Source organism: Pollicipes pollicipes, unplaced genomic scaffold (assembly GCF_011947565.3).
Source record: "Pollicipes pollicipes isolate AB1234 unplaced genomic scaffold, Ppol_2.1 Scaffold_4002;HRSCAF=4701_pilon_pilon_pilon, whole genome shotgun sequence".
Lineage (NCBI taxonomy): Eukaryota > Metazoa > Arthropoda > Thecostraca > Pollicipedomorpha > Pollicipedidae > Pollicipes > Pollicipes pollicipes.
The window spans coordinates 18069672-18086992 of NW_023596420.1; the positions used below are offsets into that span (position 1 = coordinate 18069672).

General features: G+C 57.1%; 1 protein-coding gene across 1 annotated transcript; it reads right to left on the reverse strand.

Annotated features, from left to right (window-relative positions):
- Positions 1–8863: 8863 nt before the first annotated feature.
- Positions 8864–16658, reverse strand: LOC119094049 (kelch-like protein 18). Its single transcript, XM_037217118.1, is given in 12 exon segments — positions 8864–9176; positions 9500–9669; positions 10101–10317; positions 10593–10815; positions 11708–11844; positions 12848–13008; positions 13449–13647; positions 14064–14204; positions 15319–15449; positions 15667–15704; positions 15707–15850; positions 16542–16658. Coding segments are annotated over 11 exon segments (1704 nt in total). The 5' UTR covers positions 15780–15850; positions 16542–16658; the 3' UTR covers positions 8864–8962.
- Between the last annotated feature and the right edge of the window lie 663 nt (positions 16659–17321).

Sequence of the window (17321 nt, forward strand, 5' to 3'; positions counted from 1 at the left end):
CCTCCCTCCTGTGTCCCCCTGAACGTCCGACTACCCTTCAGTGGTACAACCCCTCGCGTCCCTCTAGTGTGACGCCACCTCCTCTCTGTGTCCCCCTGACGTCCGACTCCCTTCAGGGGTCTACCCCTGGTCTAGTGACGCACCTCCATCTCTGTGTCCCTCTGATGTTGGCTCCCTTCGGGGGTACCACCCCCGGCCGTCCCTCTGGTGTGACGCACCTCCATCTCTGTGTCCCTCTGATGTCTGGCTCCCTTCGGGGGTACAACCCCCGCAGTTCCCTCTGGTGTGACGCCACCTCCATCTCTGGTCCCCCCTGACGTCGACTCCCTTCAGGGGTACACCCCCGCGTCCCTCTAGTGTGACGGCCCCTCCATCTCTGGTCCCCTCTGATGTCTGGCTCCCCTTCCGGGGGTTACCCCCCCGCGATCCCTTCTGGTGTGACGCACCTTCATCTCTGTGTCCCCCTGACGTCCGACTCCCTTCAGGGGTACACCCCCGCGTCCCTCTAGTGTGACGCACCTCCATCTCTGTGTCCCTCTGATGTCTGGCTCCCTTCGGGGGTACACCCCCGCGTCCCTCTGGTGTGACGCACCTCCATCTCTGTGTCCCCCTGACGTCCGACTCCCTTCAGGGGTACACCCCCGCGTCCCTCTAGTGTGACGCACCTCCATCTCTGTGTCCCTCTGATGTCTGGCTCCCTTCGGGGGTACACCCCCGCGTCCCTCTGGTGTGACGCACCTCCATCTCTGTGTCCCTCTGATGTCTGGCTCCCTTCGGGGGTACACCCCCGCGTCCCTCTAGTGTGACGCACCTCCATCTCTGTGTCCCCCTGACGTCCGACTCACTTCGGGGGTGCACGCTCGCGTCCCTGTGGTGTGACGCACCCCCCCCCCCCCCCCCCCGTCTCCGTGTTACCCTGACGTCCGGCTCCCTTCGGGGGTACACCCTCGCGCCCCTGTGGTGTCACACACCCTCAGTCTATGTCCCCCTGACGTCCGGCTCCCCTTCCCTCCCCCTGGCAGGACGTCGCGCAGCTGGCGCCGCGCAAGCCCGACTGGGACCTGAAGCGGGACCTGGCGCCGCGGCTGGAGCGGCTGGAGCGGCGCACGCAGCGGGCTATTGCCGAACTCATCCGCCAGCGGCTGGAGCGCGAGCAGGGCGCCGACGTCTTGGTGGACGCCGTCAGCACCGCCGCTGCCGCCGCCGGCGACGACGACGACGAGTAGGCGGCGGGCGTCGCAGGCGGACGGCGGACAGTGCAGGGCGTGGCGACGGCGGTTCGGTGTAGCGCGTGCTGTGGCCGCACGGCGGCATGGCCACCGTCACGGCCCCCACTGTCACCGCCAAGGTGGTGTCGTTTAGCTCCGGTAGGCACCAGCGGCGACAGCAGTAAGACGACGGCCAGGCTAACCAGGCCGTGGCTTGCCCTGCAGCGGCTGTGCGGACCGCCTGCCGTGTGGGACCATGGCGCAGTGTCTGGTGTTACACGCACCTGGCAGCAACAGCGCAGAACCGGACGTTGAGCGAAGCTCGCCGCTGTCTCACCGCTAATGTGAGGGAGCATGCTGATTTGTCAAAATACGCCGGGCTCGCACCAGAATGCTGCCAGGCCGAGGTGTAATCGTCTGGTGTCAGTGTGTGTGTTTGGAGCGTTGTTGGCGGGTGCCAGGGTATGCCGCGCCACGCCAGTCCATATTGCAAGGCGCAGTGAACATGGAATCATGTAACGCGTTCATTTTTTCACAATACAAGGGTACCATACAGTGTGGAGACAGAACCGTTCTTTTTCTGAGTCAACACAAAAATCCGTGCTGGAACAAACATCTCGGCGCGTAATTTTGCGTCCGTTTCCTCGACAGCAGACCGCAGGGGGATGCGACAGCAAGCAGACGGGCCAAGAGCGTCAGGTTTTTCGTAATCCGCGGGCGCCCCCGAATCTCATGTCTGTGCATGGTTGGCGGATCACCCAGTCTAGTTGATAGTCTGTACACACCAACCGCCAAGCCATGTTTACGCGCGCACTGCTGGCACCCCGGCGCCGCCTGCTCGCTGGCTGGGCGGCGAGCAGACGGTGTTGTCCGGCCGCGGTATGGTTGTGAAAGGGCAGGGCATGGTGATATGCGACGAATCTCACAAGGCCGCCTTGCCTGCCCGTTACTGGCCAGCACGCCATCGGTGAAGCAGAGGTTGTGGGTCCGTGCGACTGCGCCGTATCGCAATGCCAGCAGCATGTCGGACGACATGGTTCTATCCCAAAAAGGAGGCCACATGCCATTCGTAACGCCCCCCCCCCCCCCCCCCACCACCACAGGCCGCGTCCAACGCGGGGGGCACAGCCGACACCCTTGACAAAGCCGTGGGGCAGAACTTTTTGCGTTTCAAAACTTTCGGTACGGCATATTGCGCCATCTCCCCGCAACTGTGCGGCATTTATTGGTGATGATGATGATTTGGGGATTTAGGGCGCATCGACTGCTAAAGGTCATGCAGCGCCCATAACTATCGATTCATGCAGAGCCGTCAATCAGAGAAGTGCATCAATCAGGTCACCCTATAGAGCCATGATGATCGGCCCTAGCACCATGATGAGAAGATTACAGGAAAATCTATAGCGCGAAGGAACTGGAGCACTTTACCAAACCCGACGATGTTCGAAGAATCCCCTAAAAGGTCGCATAGCGTGCGACTCTGGACGTGGCGTCCGAAAAACTGCGCTCTCGTTGCCGTAAGGTGGCGGCAAGCGACCAGTACGTGATGCACGGTCAGTGGATCAGAGCATCGACCGCAGCATGGTCTGTCGCCAGCCAATAGCAGGTGACGGTGCGTAGCATATGTGTGACCTATGCGTAACCGGCAAAGGGCAACTTCTTCCACCCTATTGTCCCGAAAGCACGACTGCCATAATCCAATGCGGGGTTTCACCGACTGCAGCTTGTTGGCGCTCAGCGAGTTCCAGTAGAACTGCCATCGCTTCTGCATAAACAGCGACACTGCGGGGTACATGTCTTGAGCAGGTAGTGGTGTTATAGGAATTCTAGTCCCTGTCGTAGCGCGCTTTGCTGCCGCGTCAGCAAGATCATTTCCGTATATCCCCACGTGACTTGGGATCCAGCATAGAACGACCGTTTTTCCTGCTCGATCCAGTGAGCTAAGACGAGATTGAATGTCCTGAACAAGTGGATTCGACGGGGAGAAGCCGCTAACAGCCAGCAGGCTGCTCAAGGAGTCGGAAAGAATTAAATGCAGATTGCTATCGTCCACTTCAATAAAACAGAGAGCTTTGCTAATGGCTATAAGCTCGGAAGTGTAGACCGACGCGTGTGAAGGCAGTGTGAATGACCGTGTGGTCGATCCGCACACAAAAGCGCACCCTACACCTGCATCCGTCTTCGAACCATCTGTATAAGTCATCTTGTACCCATCAAAGGAGGCCATGTGCTCTAAAGCTGCGCCTTTGAGTTCCGCCATGAGGACATGTTGCTTTTGCATATTTGATAGAGAGACATCCACTCTTGGCGATGCTAGCTCCCAAGGAGCAGTCTCCATGGGTTTAGGTCTGATGACACGCCGTAGGTTCAGGCCGCTCGCATCTAAAAGCTCTCTCATTCGTACACAGAAGGGAGAAGTTTTAGGTGACCGTTGACGTAGGAAAAGCCTTCGTAAGCTACGCGAAAACACTGCTTTGTAGGTGGGATGATCTGGGGACTGCGCCAGCTTGCACGTGTAGCGCAGTCCCAGCATCTGCCTTCGCAATGCTAGTGGGGGCTCGTGAGCCTCCACCAGAAGACTGTCTATGGGCGATGTCCGAAAAGCCCCTGTGGCGATACGGAGTGCGGCGTGATGCACCGTGTTCAGAGTACGTTTGATCAGGTCTGATGAGCTGTCGTAGATAAAACAGCCGTAGTCAAGTTTTGAACGAATCAGGGAGCGGTATAGGAGTAAGAGTGTCCTCCTATCAGCACCGTATGACGTACATCCCACGCACCTTAGGATGTTAAGAGATTTTAAACATTTGTCGCGGAGATTTCTGATGTGCTCACGGTATGTTAGGCGTCGGTCAAAGCGTATACCGAGAAATTTCGCGGTATTCTCATTGGCGACGCGTTGCCCATACAGCCTGATTTCCATATCAGGACAGTGACGGCGACGACGACAGAAATGAACTGCAGTTGTCTTCGATGTAGAAAACCGGAAACCGTTGAGCACACTCCACTTCTCCAGACGTGTGACAGCCAGCTGCAGCTGTCGCTCCATCGTGCGAGTGGTCGATGAGCTACACCAAATAGCAAAGTCGTCTACAAACAGAGAACGGCTGATCCCATGTGGAAGCGTGTCCCCTATGTCGTTAATCATCACTGCGAAAAGAATGACACTTAATACGCTGCCCTGAGGCACACCATTGTCCTGTGGATACCTGTCGGATTGATAAGAACCAACACGCACCCGAAAGAATCTGTCAGTCAGAAAGTTTTGTAAAAACTTTCCCATGTGACCACGGATGCCACAATCGAGTAACTTCATCATAATTCCATGTCTCCATGTGGTGTCATAAGCTTTTTCTATGTCAAAGAAGATGGCGCCGGTATGACGCTTGCTACTAAATCCGGCTCGCACTGCGGTATCAAGAGTTAAGATATGGTCAATCGTGCTCCTGTTCTTACGGAATCCGCACTGAGCATTCGTGAAAAAGTTCTGGCGTTCTAAAGTCCACGAGAGCCGCACATTCACCATTCTTTCCATGAGCTTACAAAGCGAAGATGTGAGGGCGATCGGGCGGTAGTCAAGAGCGTTCGTCCCACTTTTCCCGGGCTTTAAAATAGGCACTACTATTGCCTCTCGCCAGATTGGCGGGAAGTTACCTGACACCCATATGCAGTTGAAAACTGCCAGCAACGCTCGTAGTACACGGGGAGGAAAATGCCGTATCATATCATTGTGGATGAGGTCGGGCCCCTCCGCTACACTACGCAGCGAGCGAATGGCCGCTTGAAGCTCCATCATAGTGAAATGTTTGTTGTACGTCAGGACGTCATCTGTACAAAAATTAACCTGCGAAGTTTCACATCGTGCCCTGTGCCGCAAAAACCGCGGATCGCAGGTGCCATTTCGGCAACGGTCTGATAGGGCTTCCCCAATGGCTTCTGCGACATCACTTGGGTGGGTGATGTCTTGACTTCCTACTCGCAGTACGGGAAGAGAAACTGCTGGATGCAGTCCAGCGATTCGCTTAATGCGGCCCCATACCTGTGACGTCGGCGTGTGGCGATTTAGTAAATTGACGTAGCTGCGCCATGATGCACGTTTCGCCTCTCGTATAGTATGGCGTGCGGCCGCGCGTGCTTGCCTGAAAGCCAAGAGGTTTAATGTGCTGCTGTGCCGGTCAAAAGCCCTAAAAGCTCTCCGACGTGCACGAACAGCGTCGCGACACTCGTCGCTCCACCAAGGTACAGGGGTACGACGAGGGCATCCGGAGGTGCGCGGAATGCATCCTTTCGCCGCATCCAACACGAGAGACGTAAATTCCTCCGTAGTCGGAGTTGCAGAGTCGAAATCGTTGGAAAACGTTTCGTCCAGGCGAGTCTCAAATCCCCTCCAGTCCGCCTTCTTGAAATTCCAACGCTGAGGTCGAGTACCAAGAACAGTACCACCACGGTACCGAACCCAGACCGGAAAGTGGTCACTTCCAAGGGGGTCCTCTGAAGCATCCCAGGTGAAGTGTGGTACCAACTGCGGACTACAAATGCTCAGGTCTAGCACCGACGATTGTCCGGATGGCAATGTAAAATGCGTTCTTGATCCTGTATTTAAAACGCACAGACCTTCGTCACGCACGAGAGCCTCACATAGCCTCCCGCGAGTGTTCGTGGAAGCACACCCCCACACAGTGTGATGTGCATTAAAATCGCCTAAAACGAGTAGAGGGGGAGGAAGTTGAGAGACTAACTCTCGTAGTCCTCCAGATGGAAATGAAACCCCAGGTGGCAAGTAGAGAGAGCAGACAGTTATGGTGCGGCGGTTGAAATTCACCGTTGCTGCGACAGCCTGCAAGTCTGTTCTCAACACCAGACGCCGCGTAGGTACGCTTTGGTGTACAGCCAAAAGAACGCCACCGTAAGCAACGGTATCTGTTGGCATGTCAGTGCGGAAGGTAGTGTACCCTTTCAGGCTGAAGGCCGCATCAGGCGCCAACTTGGTCTCCTGGAGACACACGGCTACCGGGCAGTGCGCGCTTAAAACTGTCTGCAAGTCCTGGGTGCTTGACCTTACACCTCTACAGTTCCACTGTAAAACTGACTGAATGAGGAGGCTTTAAAAGCACTGTAAGGTTTTAAAAGAACTCAGCAGCGCTTGAGCCTGGCCCATGGTTGTGGGTTTTGTCGTCAGAACCCGAAGAGATCGGGCGGATCCTGGGTCGGATCCGGGGACTACCGCCATCTGTTGGCGAAATCGGCCCCGGCGGTCCACGCTTTTCCGGACGCCCCGTCCTAAACTGAGCCGGCGCCGGCGACGCCGTGGTCCTAGGCGGCGGTGGTGGTGGAGTGCCCATAGACGGGCCTCTCCGCGAGTCGGAGGGGCCTGAGGGAGCTTCCACACGCTTTCGGGGAGGTGGGACAACCTCCCCCGAGGGAGCATGCCCGGGGCCCGCACCCGACAGCCGACTGGCTGCCTTTGCCCTCTCCTGCTCCTGAAGGCGTGCACGCTTTGCCTCGCGCGCCCGTCTCTCCGCCTCTTGGCGCTCAAGGTTGTCCAGTTTCCGTCCCATCGTCTCACTCAGGGTTGTAGGACGTGATGCTCCTGGGGAGGACGGCTGTGAAGCCGGTGATCGCGCGCTTACTGGCAAAGACCGAGAGGTTCGGCCCCGGCGGGCCACGGTCCACTCATTGCTTTCGGCTGGTGTGGGGTGGGGCGGCGAGGTAACAACTGGCGCGCTGGCCTGTGCCTCAGAGGGGGCACAAGGTGCCAACGAGACGGGGGACGACAGTGTTGCCGATGCTGTGGCGTGCACCTGAGACGCCGGTACAACCGACAGCCCGAACGATGTAAGCAGTTTAATGAACTGCGTTCCAGTCATCTGGTCTAAGGAGACCTCAGGTGGGACATGGGCCTTGGTCGCCGTGGCATATGATGTCTTAGGGTGGCTCAGTTCATATAAGTCCCTTGCTTCCCGAAATGAGATGTTCTTCGTGGTTTTTAGTGCGATGATCTCCTTCTCTCTGGCGTACGCCGGGCATGCGCGATCAAAAGTGGAGTGAGGTTTCTGGTTTTTCCCACAGTTCACACACCACGGGTTCGCTGCAGTGCACTGATCGCTCGGGTGCTCCGGAGAAGCACACTTGCCACATGCTGGCTGGTTACGGCAGAAATCCCTCGTATGTCCAAACATCTGGCACTTAAAACATCTCATGGGGTTCGGAATAAAAAGGCGCACCTTCACCTTCACATAGCCTACCCTTACTTCAGATGGTATGTCAGGACGATTAAAAGTCAGTACGATATTGTTGGTGGGGACCAACTCCGCACCCCTGCGCACCTTGATGCGGCGAGCATCTGTCACTCCGAACTCGGCAAGGCCGTCGACTATCTCCTCCTCGCTGACATCTTTCAAGTCAAAGCAGTTGATGATACCCTTTGAAGAGTTCTTTGTCCTGTGAACCTCAACGGTCATCGCCACTGGTCATCGCATTTATTGGTGCCAACATGGGAAGGGTGCGTGGTGCACAATATGTCAGCTGATCATCACCTATGAAACAATGGAGTATCATCGAACAGCTCTTGTAACACGATTATGGTCGGCGATGCCATCCGTCACCATGCACATCCTACTTGCGAAGTGAGCGTGATTCCACCGGTTATCCAGATAAAACGCGAGCAATGCCCCCAGTCCCAGGCAGCGGACATCGCCAGCCACCAATCAGTCCTTCAGCGGCACCGATGACCACGCCCCCCCCCCCCCCCCCCCGAGACCTTGGTGGGGCCGAAGATCCCCGTAGTGCGCCGCTGCAGCAGCCGGCGTCTGGCCTCACACACCTTACGCATGCCGGGACCGTTGGAAAAGTGCAACACACGCAGCCTCGCACAATCACATTGCACACACTCGAGCGGCCACATCGGTGATCACTAACAGCCAATTACAAAGTGTTCTACGTGCCCAAAGGGACGACATCTGCGCAGCACGCCGCTGAAGCAGTGAACACTGCTTACCTGACAGTCGCGCATGTGCCATTTGTATTGCACTTGGCAATGCAAATGGACTGAAAACCACGAGGCCAATCACCGTGAAGGCAGTAAGCTCATGCCAGAAATGCGCCGACCACTGCGTTCTCACGAACGGCGCGTGCCATCTTCTCACGATGAGAACGGCCTGTCGGCTGTCCATAGAACACACAGCCGCTCCCGGGGCAGCGTGCTGACCGCGGTCGCGTCAACGGCTCCCGCAACGACGCAATCCAGAGCCACCTGACTCCAGTATATCACAGGCGGTCAACCGGTCTCCAACGGAGCCCCGGAGCTGCGGTAACGGCGCAGGCGGGCCCGGCCCGGCCAGCAGCGCCGCCACCTATCCACCGCCGACGCCATCCATCGGCGTGCGCGGCCGGACAACAATGTCCGCTCGCCGCTCCGCCGACGAGCAGGCGGCGCCGGGACGCCGGCGGTGCACGCCCAGGCCAGCAGTGCCGCCTCAGTTTGCTCTCCGAGCGTCACGGCGTCACAGCCGAGGGCCCGCTGTCGGCGGCCGACGCCGGACACACCACTGCCGTCCGGCCGGCCGGCGGCTCGCGACACACGGCACGAGGCACACGGCACGCAGCCGGCGGCTTGCGGCACGCCGCACGCGGCCGGCAGCTCGCGGCCAGCGGTTCGCGGTCGGCGGTTCGCGGTCGGTGGTTCGCGGCCCGCGACGCGCGGAAGGTGGCGGTGTCGGGCCGGCGCGCGGCTCTGTCTCTGTCCAGGGCGGCGCGGCTCACTCCAGCACAGGGATGACGCCGACGCCGACGCCACCCTCGTGCGCGCACATGGAGGCGGCCGGCTCCCAGCAGTCGCGCTGCGGGTCGTACACCTCCACCGTGCTGAGGTTGGCGAAGCCGTCGTAGCCGCCGATGCCGTACAGGCGGCCCATGACGGCCACCAGGCTGACGCGGGAGCGGGTGACGTTCATCGGCGCCACGTAACTCCAGCTGGAGGCACACGGGTGGTGCGTGGTCAGCCCAGACGCCTCGCCGAGGCAGCGCGGGGGGAGGGGGAAGGGAAGTGCAACGAAGCTGTCTGCGCCCAGAAAAGCAGGCGTTATTTCATAAAGACCAAGATAAGACGGGAGACCTCTCAACTGGTATCTCACGAGCGACGGGGACCTACAAACAGACAGCGAGCGCCCTGTAGAACCGTACTTCCCACCGCCTCCGTCCCGGGCACTCCACGCGGGCTGGCCCAGCCGCGCCTCATCGGCCCAGTGCCCGGGGACGGAGGCACGGCAGCGACCGGCCGCCGGCGCACAGCCCACCTGTTGGTGACCGGGTCGTATGCCTCGACGGTGCGCAGGAAAACGGAGCCGTCGTAGCCGCCGCACACGTACAGTTTGCCGTTGAGCGCCGCCGCGCCCAGCCGACACCGCTTGGTGAGCATCGGAGGTCCGCAGCACCAGACGCCCTTCTGCGGGTCGTAGCACTCCACCTGGCGGTGACCGTGGACGCGTCACGGGTAGCGTCAGCGACACTCAGCACCCTTCTGCGGGTCGTAGCACTCCACCTGGCGGTGACCGTGGACGTGCCACGGCAGCGTCAGCGACACTCAGCACCCTTCTGTGTGGCTGCCACACTTCACACGAAGCACGCATGCACTGGATAGCATCGACGTCCTCCAACAGAACAGGAGAGAGCGGATTTCACCGTGAAACGGGAGGACATCGAACCCTTGCCCATAACTTACCCAGCATGTCCCTGGCGACCATGCCATTCCAGGTAAGTTTTAAGGTCTAGATGGAATGTCATTTTAAATTGGGGTAATTCCCTGCGCACTGGACCGAAGGATATCATGCACTGTGAACTGCTCACACTCAACACGACACACAGGAAGACTGCAGAGCGCGCGCCACCGGCCCGTACCGTCTCGAAGATGGAGAGACCGTCATGACCCCCGAGCACGAAAATCTTGCCCTCGAAGGCCACGACGCCGGCGGCCGAGCGCTGGCGAATCATCGAGGTCACGGGCGTCCACCGGTTCAGCTTGCTGTCGTACTTCTCCACCGAGTTGAGGGACGTGCTGCCGTCGTAGCCGCCGCACACGTAGATCTCGTGGTTGAGCGTCACAGCACCCAGCGCGCTGTCCGTGAGCATGAATGAATAGTCGTGAACCCTTTAACGTCGGACGCGGACGAAACGCTGCGCCACATATGCAAACAGAAAAGGAAAGCTGATATAACAATCTGGACATCCCTGATTAATGGAAGATACCTCCTCCCCATCAAATGAAACTAATGACCCCAGAAACCCAACATCTGCTGTTGCACACGCAGATCCGTCACAAGCGTTACGGTATATCTACAGAGCTCGACAGCAGCGGCGGGACAGAGCGGCAGGCGCGCACGCTCGGCTGACCTGCGCCGGTAGTTCATCGGCTTGGCCTCCTCCCAGGTGCGTGACCTGGGGTCAAACACCTCGACGGTGGCGAGCCGGTCGGTGCCGTTGAATCCACCGATGGCGTACAGGCGGCCGTTCATCGTGGCCACGCCGACGCGGGACCGGTTGCCGGACATCTTCTCGGCCATGGTCCAGCGGCCGGTCACCGGGTGGAACACCTCCACCGTGCTCAGCGATCCTCCTGCGCGCGCCGGCCGCAGCTCACAGCACGGTCACACGGGGGGGGGGGGGGGCAGTCACAGAGGTCACAGAACAGCCGACCGGTCACAGGACGAGGGGGGGGGGGGTCAAAGGGAAAGACGGTCTCGGAGGAAGACGGTCACAACGGGAGGGACGATCGCGGAGGGAAAGACGGTCACAGAGGAAGACGGTCACAATGGGAGGGGGACGCTCGCGGAGGGAAAGACGGTCACGGAGGAAGACGGTCACAATGGGAGGGGGACGCTCGCGGAGGGAAAGACGGTCACAGTGGAACGGACGGTCCCAGACCGACCGACCGGTTACAGTGGGATGAACCGTCACAGGGGGGGGGGGGGGGGGGTAGCCAGTCGCAAAAGTCACGTAACAGCCGACCGGCCACAGAACGGGGAAGGAGCGGTCACAGAGGAAAAATGGTCAGCGGGAAAGATGGTCACAGAGGAAAAGACAGCCACAGTGGGAGGGGCGGTCACAAAGGGGAGAGTGACCAGTCAGAGATCACAGGCTTGGAGCACGACATAGCTCGCCATCGGACGACGGGATCAGATCGGGAGGAATTCAAGCGCGAGGGATGTTCACAAACGGCGGCTAATGTCTGCCCCTAAATTCTGTGAACGTACGGAGATACCGCTATGCAGACACGCCGAACATAACGACTGTCAGTCTGGCACAGGCTCGATGGATGCGCGTGCTCCGACAGGGTGCCTCACGCCGGACGTGGAGAGCGAACCGCACCACCGAGGTACTCCCCACCGTCCAAAGCCCAGGTCCCGACGCATGCCGCCACAGCGGGCGGGTGTGCATGTGCGCCCGCTGGCGGCTCGCTGGGACGGCGGACCGGACAGGTCGCAGCTCCAGCCGGCCGGAGCCCTCACCGCTCTTGGCCAGGCCGCCGACGGCGTACATCAGACCGACGATGTCGATGCAGCAGCGCGGACGTGACGTAAAGCTGCGCATGGCCGCGCGCCGCTCCGGCATCAGCATGTAGTCACGCGCCTCGTCCAGTAGGTCCCTGCGGCCGGACAACACCAGGCCGGCCGTCAGTCGGCGGTGCGTGGCGGCCCCGGCACCGGCGGAGGGCAAGCACCAGGGTCTAGTCACACGGCGGCCGCGGCACCGGCGGAGGGCGAGCACCAGGGTCTGGTCACACGACGGCCAGGGCACCGGAGGAGGGCGAGCACCAGGGTCTGGTCACACGGCGGGCCGAGGCACGGCTGCACCGAGGCCGGGCACAGGCGGCGAGCACCAGGGTCTGGTCACACGACGGCCAGGGCACCGGAGGAGGGCGAGCACCAGGGTCTGGTCACACGACGGCCAGGGCACCGGAGGAGGGCGAGCACCAGGGTCTGGTCACACGACGGCCAGGGCACCGGAGGAGGGCGAGCACCAGGGTCTGGTCACACGACGGCCGAGGCACCGCCGGAGGGCGAGCACCAGGGTCTGGTCACACGACGGCCAGGCACCGGAGGAGCGAGCACCGGGTCTGGTCACACGACGGCCGGGCACCGGAGGAGGGCGAGCACCAGGGTCTGGTCACACGACGGCGGCCGAGGCACCGGAGGAGGGCGACCACCAGGGTCTGGTCACACGACGGCCAGGGCACCGGAGGAGGGCGAGCACCAGGGTCTGGTCACACGACGGCCAGGGCAACCGGAGGAGGGTGAGCACCAGGTCTGGTCACACGGCGGCAGTACGTGACGGAATGTCAGCCCGGCAATGACTACCCCGCTACCGGCCATATATACTACGTCCCAACACGGGAAGGTCGGCTGGCTGGCTTGTCTGGGACGGCTAGCTGGCTTGTCATGCGTGAAACGCGGGCTGCGTCCGCCCGTGACCGGAGACGGCAGTGAGAGGGCATTACACTGACCTGCAGAGGTGAGAAGGCACTACACTGACCTGCAGAGATGAGAAGGCACTACACCGACCTGCAGGGGTGAAAGGGCACTACACTGACCCGCAAAGGGGAGAGGACACTACACTGACCTGCACAGGTGAGAGGGCACTACACCGACCTGCAGAGGTGAGAGCTGCGGATCAGGGGCTCGGTGGCCACGTGATCGGTCAGGTACTGCGGCGTCAGCAGCGGCATGCGCACCAGCGTCAGCAGGCCGGCCAGACACTCGGGCCGCTGCTCGGTGTCGTGCTTCACCCACCGCAGTACGGCCTCGAACACCTGGCGTCGGCGGCGGGGCGCGGCGTCAGCGGGACCGGCCCGGCCGCCGGCCTCGCCGCGCGGCGGGCGGCCCGGCGCTCCACCACGCCCTCCGTCGCTGCTGGCTATGGGATAGTCAACACATTCTCCGCTGCTCGTCACTGATAAGCAGCCCCCACTACAGCCAGTGCCAACTACCGTCCCGCCACCGTTGGTGCTCATGTTACGGCCACGACGTCACTCAAATCCACACTAGTCCCCTTGCTATTCATACCCACTCTGTGTCCGTGCACACACCAGCTCCTGTGCGGTTTCTATGTTTGCTTGCCTGCTGCTGTCCTATTCCCTCCGTCCGTGAGCAGTCGCTCCTGTTCCAATGCCGTCCGTTCCCTGGTCGTCTCCGCCGCGCGTGCACCCGCTGTCCCATACGCGCCCCTCCCCGAGCCCGCCGGCGCGCGTACCAACTCCTCGGACTCGACGTGCAGCTCATCCCTGCTGATGATGTCGCGCAGTTCCCGCTCCTCCAGCTGCAGGAACTCGTCGCCTTCGGTGACGGCGCCGAACCGCTTCTGGATGTACGCGTCGGCCGCCTTCACCAGCGCCGTGCAGTGCAGGTCGCAGCCAAACTTGCGGATGCCCAGCGCGTTACCGGGCGCCAGCCTGGCAGACACAAGTGCCCAGTCACTGCTCGCCGCCGCCGGTCTCCGCGTACAGACGCAGTCTAATGATGATGGATGGGTGGGGGGGGGGGGGGGGGAGGGGCAGTCATACACACCCAGTCACTATGTGGTGGTGCCAATGAGGTCTCTTCTCAGAGCACAAGTGGACAGAGGATGCACAAAGCTGGATATTGCATTACATGGAACAGGAATGTGGGGGGGGGGGGGGGGGGGCAGCCACATGAAGGGATGTAAGGACAGGAGAAGGTTGAAATCATCCCATCACGTCAGTGGACTAAAATGCATGATCTATGTGCATGCACCATGTGCACAATCTAGCCCTCTAGTATGCCACCCATTTCATTTAGCAATGGACTCGAGTGGCAAGGCCATCCAAGACCATCCTGCCCCACTCACTCCTTGATGAGGTGCTTAGCACAGGCATCCCGGACGGCCGTCAGCTGGAGGAACGCTGCACCCATCATCAGGTTCTGCACGTTGCTGTTGTTTATGAGAATCCGACCGCTGTAGGCGAAGTTGATGAGCGATTCCAATGCACTGGAGAACAAAACAACAATGATGAAGAAACTTGCAGAACTGCTGAAAGGAGTAGGTGGCGAGTAAGGCATTAATGAACACAACAATCATGTAAAGAAATACATGTACATCAAATGATACAAATGTCGGTAAGTATCACCACTTGTGCCACAGTCAGACATGGGGGCGGAGCTAGTTTCGACACCTTGCTTTCGCGAAGCCACAAATTATCCTCCAATGACTTTGGATTCAGATTCAGCTTTGGCCTTCAGCCATTTTCCATGGCTGTCTTCAGTGGCCTCAAACCATCTTTATCACATGGTTCCAGCTTCTCCTATTAACAACTTTTGCCTCATGGCTTCAGTTCTGCCTTGAAGCAAATTTAAAATGTTTCATCTTTGTTATCTTGCCAAACCATGCAGATACCCATGACGTAGTAAAAATAGACTTTGCCTGTCAATTTAACCCCAATAACACACAGCTTTTCCTGACTGTGATGGATACATGGCTGAAAGCCAAAACCATCCATTCATTCTTAGGCCCAACAAAGACATGGGGACAGTCAGACAACTTCCTATATGAAACAAAGTATACACAAGAACATGGAAGATGATGGAGACAGTTTGAAAACCTTGTCTCAATCACTCCTCTAGATCCTTGTCTTTCCTGATTCTACATGGCATTAGCAGACATGGAAAGTCTGAAAAGTTTTTGCTGCCAAACATAATGTTGTGCTCTAGATTAAGTTTCTGCTATAGCCTCATGATCTAGAAGTGATGGTGGCCTGAGTCTGGTCTCACATTTTCTACATAAGGAGCTGCTGGCTTCATCTTTGCATGCACAAGGTTAGAGCTTTCAAGCCATGGGCTTCAGATTCTGTTTCATGTTTTTAAAATACAAAGTGACTATTACCAATATTGCCTTTGTAGTTTCAACTCCACAGTTACCAACCTCAGCTTCAACTTCATATCACCATCTTGGCCTCACATATAGCTGCAAAGCCAGGCCCCTGGCTTTGTCTCCAGGCCTGGCCACCATTATTTTAGCCTTATGCAGTTCACAAATGTGAACACATAATATGTACACACATAATATTCATGTGACACTCCAATATTTGAACACAGAATGATGATACCTGGTGTCAATCTCCTTCATCTCTATTTCTGATAGCTTGCTTTCCACCATGTCATGCAGGAACATGGCATTGAAGTATGGTATGTTGGCAGACAGAACAAGCTTGTGAGCAGTGAAGGACTGACCATCCACCTGGAACACAGTGGTATGCAGGCTGCCAATAACTGGCTCTCACAGTCTGATCAGTACAGGTTGGTACCTGCTCATATATTATTATGTTGATTGCATGACATATCCCTCTTTTGCTAATAAGAACCATAATCTGACCAATGTCTCCAATGACAGGAATATACCTTCAGTGTAACATCATATATCATCATATCATCATCATATCCTTCCATCATTATACCTTAAGTGTAACATCACACAGCTTTCCCTTTCTTCTTTTTCTTCCATGACTGGAAAACCTTTTTCAAAAAGGTCACTTTGTACAAAAATTGTATGATCCCTGCTTGCAGCCATTGGGACTTCCTGAAACTTATATTTATGGTTTATTATATTCTTGACATTCAACTACAACTTGCAATACTGACCTGAAAACAAGCATCATTAGGTCAGCAACAAATAGGACATTGCTTTGTTGTCTTTTGATAATTCTCATTTTTCCTAGTCCAAGTTTTTCCTGATGGTGGACCTGCCTTCATGACAAGCAAGATGTTTTGTACACTGGGAAGTAAAGGTTATGCCACAGGGAGGAAGGGGTATACCAATATGCAAGTAATGGTAAATCTTCAGATTGACATTTAAGGAACATGTGTGGGTAACTCTTACACATCAATAACAGGATCAGGGTAAAACAAGACCAAAATCCCTGTGCATAACTACCCTCCATTTTGAGGTCATTAAGGCTGGCTTTTGCCTACATCTGACATTCCTGACAGCACAACACAACCAGAACATAGAAGCTGAAAGAGCATAAAGGGAGTGTGAATTCACATGGCACAGCCAATACATTAACAGGGGAAGAAATTAAAAATAGTGAAAAATGTGTGCTGCAGTTATCAATAGCACCTGCATCCTGTATCCTCTCAACATAACTGATCTGTCTGATGCTGCAGATCAGAGCTTCACAGCAAAAAATATAAAAAAACTTTGCCCGACGCAGAGCCCCGCTGCTTTGGTCGTTAACATTCTTTTCACGCACGACTGGCCTGACGTCAACTGTTCCAAATAATGGTGGTATATTTCCCAATACAGCACCATAGCGCCCGCAACCCCACTTACCGCAGCTACCAAGGTGGACACTAACTGACTTACAACAGCAATATCAAGCTTTATTTGACTTATATAAAATAGGTCACGATTGTACATAAACATGAAGTAAATAAAGCTGCGCCTCCATAGTACCTTCCATACCACAACATCTACCAAAGACCTGTTCGAAGCTACCTATGATGCGCTGGCACGCTGTCAAAATTGCCCATGTTGTGTTTGATGCAGGCAACCAATCCCCAAGCTGATTAGCCACTGCCCTCAAACCACTACCACCCAACGTTATTTTAGCCGTACGCGTAGCGTTCTGCTCCTGACGGCGCGCATTTTTAGATCCCATTCCCTGAAGATTTTTCTTGACGCCATATCTGGAGATAAACCTGGGAGCTTCAGACCGCGTTCGAGCTGTCCTTAACACGTTTGTCAGCACCAATCAATGCTCAGTATCCTCCCTGTGCACGTCACATGACCACAAAAGGAGGCGTTCATATTGTCCCAGGTACAGAATGTCCAAAGGTATAGAATGTCCGAAGTACAGAATGTCTCTGTACCTTGGACATTCTGTACATTCGGCATTATGGTACTCCTTCCCCTCTGCACCATGTTGGAAGTTACTTCTCATTTTGGACATTGTGTGCTTTGGGCATTATGAACTTTGGACATTCTTCACCTTAATCATTCTGTACTTTGGACATTCTGAACCTTTGGACGTTCTGTACCTGGGACAATATGATACCGACCCGACAAAAAATCCTGGCAGCATCGTCAGCAGGCGCTGGACGTCACATACAA